General features: G+C 34.7%; 1 protein-coding gene across 2 annotated transcripts in view; it reads left to right on the forward strand.

Annotated features, from left to right (window-relative positions):
• DCN (decorin) overlaps positions 1–8,137 on the forward strand; it is a 46,713-nt gene extending 38,576 nt beyond the window's left edge. For both annotated transcript variants that reach the window (XM_004700399.3, XM_045290563.1), the window contains exon 8: positions 6,614–8,137. In XM_004700399.3, the coding sequence (XP_004700456.1) occupies positions 6,614–6,808 (195 nt within the window). In that variant the 3' untranslated portion in view covers positions 6,809–8,137. The remainder of the gene's footprint in view (positions 1–6,613) is intronic.
• Positions 8,138–8,540: the final 403 nt, after the last annotated feature.

Genomic DNA, 8,540 nt, shown 5'->3' on the forward strand with positions numbered 1-8,540 from the left:
TTCATTTGCTGAAACATTTTAGTCTGTATCCCATCAATTCATGGAGCCTTGGTTTTTTGCTAATGTCTTCAGTGCAGCTTGAACTTCTTACTAATCTTGCTACCAAAGTGTAATATATTTTATAACAGGGTAGTTTTAAGTCACACCAGTACTATGCACCAACTACATACATAACAGTTGGACAAGCTAACTTCTATGCAATATGGTACAGTGATATGGAATAAAATAGTAGTTTAAAGTTGTAGCTTGAGCCCGATGTCAAATAATTTGAAGGGACATTAGCTGCAGTATGACTGAATCAGCTTCCCATAAATTGCCATGTTATAATAAGAATGATATGATAGTGTTCACTTTTGAAATTTATAAATCTAGATATGAGGTGTTTAAATGGTTAAAATAACTATACTAACTTTATCCATGAAGGTGTGTTATGCTTTTACTTTAAAGAAATAAAACGTTATTAAAATTATCCAAATTTTAAGATTCAACAGTATGATCATCTGACAATTTAATAGATATTTTCCTTCTTTATTTTAATCTAATATTTGTTTTTAACAAGGTCATACTTAGATTTTATTTCTTTTGGAAATGTACACAGGCATTTGGTGCCATCATGATGGCTCAGAAACAATATCTTTATTTTCTTTTATAAGTTAAATAATTTTATGAACCTGTCCTTGTGATCACCTAGTTTTCTACCCCCGTGAAGAGTTGCAGTCTCAGAAACCCCCGGCGGCCCTTCTACTCTGTCCCATAAAGGCCCTATGAGCCGACATTGACTTGATGGCAGTGAATTTGCCTTTGAGATCTTTCCCCGAAAGTATTTCAAATATTTTTTACTCTACAATTAACAATATCAATAAATTACTTATATCTTTTCTGCCAAATTGTTTTTAAAGCTGCAAGCTGAGTACATATGGAAAAACTACAGTAGTTATATTTCATTTTAAAGTTCTGAATTATATGAATGAGCATGAACTTAAGGACGTTTTAATTCCTGATTCTTATTGTTTTTGCTGGTGGTAGTAAAGTGGTGGGTGGGTAAAGGTGCATGAAGGCTTAATCGCGCTTGCTGTGGTTTTTGCTATTAGGTGGTGGTGGATTCTGTCTTAGTATAATCATTCCCCTCCCTTTTATTGGTGTTTTTCCAATGCCAGTCTCTGCATCAAATCCAAAACCAAAATCACGTTCACGGCAATCAAGTTGATTCCAACTCAGTGACCCAATTGGCCAGGTATAACCTTCCCTGTGGGCTGCCAAGACTGTCAATCTTAGAGAAGTAGAGAGTCAGTCTCATTGTCTCCCTGAGGACTAGCTGGTGTTTTTGAACTGCTGACCTGGCAGTTAGCAGTCCCATACTTGACTCACAAATTCACCAGGGTTCCTGTACAGCACACGAGGTTCATAAAATCAGTTTAATGGATTTGGTAGCAACACTTTTCAAGCAAAGTGAAAAGAAATAAAATGAAGTGGGAGGGAAAATGAAAAAAAGCAAAGCAAAAAATAAAATAATATAAAGGGAACTATGTTATGAAATAAGTGCTCAGGTAGCATAGTTGCTTATGCTCAGTTGCTAACTAACCATAAGTTCAGTGGTTTAAACCCACCGCCTGTTTTTTGGATGAAGATGGGACAGTCCCAGCTATAAAGATTACCCAGGAAACCCTGTGGGGCAGTTCTCCTCTGTCCTATAAGGAATAAATGAATGAGAACTAGTTGAATGGTAATAGGTATGTAGTTTCATATACACAAATGGCCATATGCAATGAGTTGGACAGTGTTTCCGAATGCAATCTGAAAAAAAGCTAAGAATGTTCAGTGTTTTAATATTTAACTACAAGGAACTACAAGGTCAGCAGTTCAAATTTATTAGCAGCTTACAGGAAGAAAGGAGAGGCTATCTGCTAATGTAAGGATTTACAGCCTTGGAGACGAGGGCTTCTATGAGTTGGAGTCAACACACTGGCAGTACATTTTGGTTATAAGTATGTAGTGATATCTCATTCTGCTTTTAATTTTAATATCGCTATTGTGCTCATTTTTGAAAAATATATTTTCCTATATTTTTGTCATAATTTTTGTTTTTTAATTGTTTGTATTTCCACAATTGTGCTGCTACAGTTATGATGAATTAACATCTTTAAGTATATAAATTGCATATATGTCTCTTCCAGGCAGTGGTTTGTATTTTCATTTTCTTGATAATATTGTTTGAGGCTCAATTTCTTTAATTTGATTAAGTCTAAATTATTAAATTTTAAAGCAATAGTTCATTGGGTATTATATTTAAAAGCTCTTTTCTTAACTTTGTTGAAAAATTTTGTATTTTCAGTTCTTACATTTGGTTCTATTATTCATACTTCCATCAATCTTAGGATGCGGTATGAGGTTGAAACCTATTTCACCATTTTGTCTGTTAATACCCAAATGTTTCAACACTATTCATTGAAAAGGTTATCTTCTCTTTAATGACTTTCCTTGCAACCTTGCTGAAAATTCTATGATCATAACTGTGATAATATATATCTAGATTTACATAGTTCTTTGTACATTTATACTTATGTTACACATTTTGATTAATGTAATTTTTTATTAAATTTTAAAATCAGTCAATATAGGTTTCTCATGTTCATTCTTCAAAATAAGCATTTCCAATTAAATTAACTTCATATTTCCAAATAAATTTAGTACCAACTTGATAAATTCTATGAAAATAACTGACCCATAGGAGCCCTATGCACAACAAAATGAAACATTGCCTGGTCCTAAACCATCCTCACATTTAATGTTAGGTTGGAGCCCATTATTGTAGCCACTGTGTCAATTGATCTTGTCCAGGTTCTCCTTCGTTTGAGCTGCTCTTCCATTTTACAATGTAGGAGATCTTCTTCCCGTGGGCTGGTCTCTCCTTATAAGATGTCCAAATAGGTTAGATGAAATCTCACACTCGCTTTTAAGCAGCATTCTGGCTGTATCTCTTCCAAGACAGATTTGTTTGTTCGTTTGGCAGTCCGTGATATTTTCAGTATTCTTTGCCAGGACCATAATTCAAATGCATCATTTCTTCTTCGGTCTTCCTTATTCAATGCCCAAATTTCACATTCATATGAGGTGATTGAAAACAGAATGGCAAGGGCATCTAGTCCTCAAAGTGACATTCTTGCTCTTCAACATTTTCAAGAGGTCATGTGCAGTGAATTAGCCAATAGAAATACATCATTTGGTTTCTTGATCTCTGCTTTCATGAGCATTAGCTGTGAATCCAAAGATGGTGACATCATTGACAACTTTCATCTTCTCTCCATTTAGCAGGATGCTATTTATTGGTCCAGCTATGAGGATTTTTATTTTCTTTACACTGAGTTACAATCAATATTGAAGGCTGCAGTCCTTGATCTTCAGGAGCAAATACTTCAAGTCTTGCTCTTTGAACAAATAAGGTTGTGTAATCTGCATATCACAGAATCTTTATGCTTCGTCCCATCTGGATGTTGCATTCTTCTTCATACAGTGTTGTTTCTCAAATTATCTGTTCAGCATGAAGCTTGAATAAGCATAGTAAAGGGAATTAACCTTGACCCACAGTAACTGTCACATGATCCATGTCCATGCGCACACGTTGCACATATACACAATGAAGAAGAAATGCTATGGAATTCACATTCTTCTCAATGATATCCATAGTTTTTATGGTCCACAAATGAATGCTTACAGTGCTGTATTCATTTGCTGAAACATTTTAGTCTGTATCCCATCAATTCATGGAGCCTTGGTTTTTTGCTAATGTCTTCAGTGCAGCTTGAACTTCTTACTAATTACCATTGATTTGAGATCATATGCTACCTCTTGGATGGCTGAGTGTCAGCCAATTATTTTTGGCACAGTAGCTCTGTGTATTTCTTCCATCTCCTTTAATGTTTCCTGCATTGTTCAATATTTTGTCCCATGGAATCCTTCAATATTTCAACTTGAAACTTGAATTATTTTTCTTGAGTTCTTTCAGCTTCAGACATACTGAGCATACTCTTTTTTATTTTCTAATTCCATGTCTCTGTACATTGTATCATATAATTTGTCTTCATGAGCAACCTTTTCAAACATTCTGTTAAACTCATTTACTTCATCGTTTTCTATTTTCCTTAGTTGCTCAATGATCAAGAGCATATTTTAGAGCATCTTCTGACATCCACTCTCACCTTTCCTTTCTTTTCTGTCTTTTTAATGACACTTTACTTTTTTCATATGCTTTCCTTGATATCATCCCACCATTTTCCGGGTTTTCTGTCATTAAAGTTCAGGGAGTCATAGCTATTCCTCAAATGCTTTCAAAATTCAGGGGAATATACTCAAGTTTGTATTTTGGCTCTTGAAGACTTGCTTTCATTTTCTTCAACTTTAACTTCAACCTTTGAGCAATTGATGGTCTGTTCCACCGGATGCCCCTGGCCTCCTTTGGGCTCCTGATGTGGAGCTTCTCCACTGTCTCCTCCCAGAGACGCAGTCGACTTGATTTCTGTGTATTTCATCTGGAGGAATCCAAATGCATAGTCCCATTAATGTTGTTGAAAAAGGGATTTGTAATAAAGAAAAATGGATCTGGCAAAATGCTCTTATACAGTCTCCAGCTTATTCCTATAAACCACATTTTCCAGCAATGCTCCCTCATCTTTGATTCCATTATTTTCCATACCAATCACCAGTGATTATCAATGCATCTTGATTGGATGCTTGAACAATTCAGACAAGAAGCCGATAGCATTTTTCAATTTAGTCATCTCTAACTATAGTGGTTGATGGTAAATTTGAAAAACTGTATTTTTATTTTGTTGTGCATGTACAGATATTATCCCAACTCAGACATAATTATGCTTCTGTGTATCCCTCTGCTGACCTCCACTGTGTAGTTGACATTTATGGTGCCTAAAAAGTATTTGCAATGAAGAAGTTATTGGTCCAGAGAAACCTTATCCTGTGGTCTCTAGTGTTGTTTCTCTCCCCAACTCCCGAGCCTTCCTCTATTTTCTAATAACAAAAATAAATAGCCTGCTAGAATTGTAATAGCATTGTGTTGGGATTACAGATCAGTATTTATAATGATAACCAATATTAAACTCCCAAACATAGAATATTCTCTATTTAGATATTTAAGTTCTCCAAACAATGCTTTGTAATAGTCAGTGTACACCAAGTCTTAGAATTATTTTGTTAAATTTGATCCTAGATATGCCATCCCTTTTGATGCTCTTCTTAGCTAATTGGTGTCTAAATTTCACTTTGCATTATTTGATCCTCTTAAAAGAACTGCAAATCATCTTTGTGTATTTATCTTCTATCTTGATACCTTTCTGAATTTAATTTCAGTTGTAGAAGTTTGTGAATTTTTTAGAATTGATTATATTCAAGATCATGTCAACTGAAATAGTTACAGTTAAAGTTTTCCCTTTCCAGTCTTGATTACTTCCATTTATTATTACACTGTCAATATTCCCCAGGATACTGTTGGATAGGATCAGTGATATTGGCAAACCATGCCTTACTTTCCATTTTGGAAATATGAATTTTTCATTATTTTACCACTAAATATGATGTTATTTGAAGGTTTTTTAAACTACTTTTTTCTAAGTTGTGTAATTCTTTTCTAGCCCTACTTTATTGAGACTTTTAAAATATGAATAATATATTTTAGAGGTTTTCAAAAATCCTTTTTCTATGTACATTAAGTGATTATATGATTTTGAGTCTTCATTTTGTTAATGAAGTATGTACACTATCATAATTGGCTTTTGGGCTAAACTCACATTTTTTCCTAGAATAAAGTCTGCTTAACTATGGTGTGTAATACTTTTATGTTACAGGATTCTGTCCCTGACTCATTTTTAAAAATTCTACCTCAAAAGCATATTCAGGCCTTGGCTATGTAACATTTGACAATTATCTCTTTATATCACACATATTAAATATTGGTCTCTATAGAGTAGAAGTAGCAAGTGAGCCCCTATGGTGTAATAGGAAGGGGAGATTAGATGTGAGCTGAAGGAAGTCAGATAATGTCGGATTTGTAAGCCACTAGAAAAAGTGTGGATTTTATTCTGAGTGAGATGGGATGCAACTGAAGTAGTGATGTAAGGAAGATATGTTGTGATCCACTTTTAAAACCATGTCTCTGGTGACTGAGAAAGGAAAAGACTTTGAAATGACAGAGGAGAAATCAGAAAGAATGATTAGGACTAGGGCAATGATCCAGGCAAGAGATGATGGCGACCTGGACAGGTTGTATAAGTAGAGAGCAGGAGAAGAGACTGAATTCTATCTGTATTTGGAGCCACAACCAGTAGCATTTTCTGATGGCTGGTTATGGAGTATGAGCAACGGGAGGAGGGAAGTAATTGCAAAGTTTTTACCTGAACATCTGGAATAAATTAGATGCCACTGATAGTGAGTTGGGGAAAACTAGTGAAGGGAACACAAATTAGGGTGGGGGAGTGAACCAGAGAAATAAACAATTTGGTTTGCAAAGTATTATAATTCAAATTATGGAATATATATACTTACACACAAAAGGCCTTATGTTATTGAGAGGAAAATAATCATTCTCCATTATTCCATGTTGCAGGTTGTGTACCTTCATAACAACAATATCTCTGAAATTGGAGCCTACGACTTCTGTCCACCTGGATACAACACCAAAAAAACTTCTTACTCCGCCTTGAGCCTTTTTAGCAACCCAGTGCAGTACTGGGAGATTCTGCCAACCACCTTCCGCTGTGTCTATGTGCGCTCTGCCATTCATCTTGGAAACTACAAGTAATTCCTACAAGGGTCCTCATTTTTATACCCTGGCAAAATCCCATTTATGGCATTGCTAAAAAAATAAATATATGAAAGCTAGATACTGGAAATCTAACTGCAAGGTGGATGTTTTTGTTTTGTTTCTCACATGACTTACTATGCATAATCCCAAATATGCAGTTTAAATAATTGCCTACAATAAAAAAATTGCCTGCCATTTTCAGAGTGCTTTTTTGAAGTACTTTTTGTTAACTGAGCTCCTATAGATATACTTGTTTCACTAGATGTAAAATTTGGAGTAAGTAACTATGTCGACTGTTTGATAAAGTGTTTTGTTCATTTACAGAAGGAATTAAATGAAAAGATCAATCTCTTGTGATTTATAAACTAGTTAGTTCCTTTGACATAAAACTGAGGTTCCAATGCTAGCTCTGTGCTCATCCTTTTTATCATTGGTCACACCTCATTTGAATGTGTGAAGTCAACAAAGGCTATGTAAAATTTTTGCTAATATAATTATTTTGGAAAAATAAATTCAAATATACATTCAAAATTATTATTGTATGAAAGCTTAATTATAGTTCATCTAAATGCTGTGTATTCAGATTTCTGAGAAAAGCAATCAGTACTTTGCTGGCTAGAAAAGAAGAAACATTGCTTCCAAGTTATTGACTATTGATTCTACTCATTTCCCTTGACATTTGAGTACAGAAACTTATATTATCTACAGTTAGTGGTAAGCTTATCAGGCACAACACAGATTTTTCCCCCATCTTTTTACTGATTGATCTAAATGACTGCATTTTTTTAGTTGCTAAATTACTGTTAATTTTAAAGCTGTCACGATTATACCTGGTATGTTAACACTTATTAAATCACCATTTTCATGGTATTTTTCTGTAGGATTTCGAATCATCTCTCGAAAACAAATAAGCTTAGGGATAGGCTGACTTAGGCAGAGGGAGTATTTCTCTGGCAGTCCCTTCAGTTTAGGAGCCCTCGTGGCCTGATGGATTTACACAGCTAGCTGCTAACTCCAAACTCAGCAGCTCAGAACCACCATATTCTCCGGGGGAGAAATCTGAAGCTTTCTGTCCCAGGAGAGATTTGGTCTCAGAAACACTCAGGGGCAGTTCTACTCTGTCTTATCTGGTTATTTTGAGTTCATTAACTCAATGCTAACAAGCTAGGTTTTAGGTTTTGGACATTTATACTATCATGATCTTATAAGAAAACACGTTAAATGGTTTAGTTCATTTATAAATGTGGATATTTGATGTGAACTAATACTATAAAATGCTCAAACCAGTTTAAACTATAAAGGAAATAAAATATTAGATGAACCTTCGGTTATTGTTTGATCAGATCTCTCGTGTACCTTCTTTGCACTTTCTGGCTACTTTTCTTGTGATTTAAAAATACGCGTCTTAATTTTTATTCACCTCATTCAGAATATAAATTTCCAGGAGGATTTGTGACAATATCCAATTATCACATTCCAACTCCACAATTATATAGAATAAATATTATTTCTATTTTGCAGGAAAAAAATAATAATTTACTAGAAGAACGTGTCACTTTCTGCTAATAAAACAATCTGCAAAGTGTCAGGCACCGGTTCTTCCTCCCTTAACCTTTGTGCACATTAAGTTCTGACAGAAACAGAATGGACCACAGGGATTCAGATTCAGATGGAGGTAATTTACTGTAGATACTATGAGAGACTATGGGCAGAATTTGAGCACTCAAAT

The sequence above is a fragment of the Echinops telfairi genome, unplaced genomic scaffold, assembly GCF_000313985.2.
Source record: "Echinops telfairi isolate 266 unplaced genomic scaffold, ASM31398v2 ScPeMD7_2;HRSCAF=8, whole genome shotgun sequence".
Classification (NCBI taxonomy): Eukaryota; Metazoa; Chordata; class Mammalia; order Afrosoricida; family Tenrecidae; genus Echinops; species Echinops telfairi.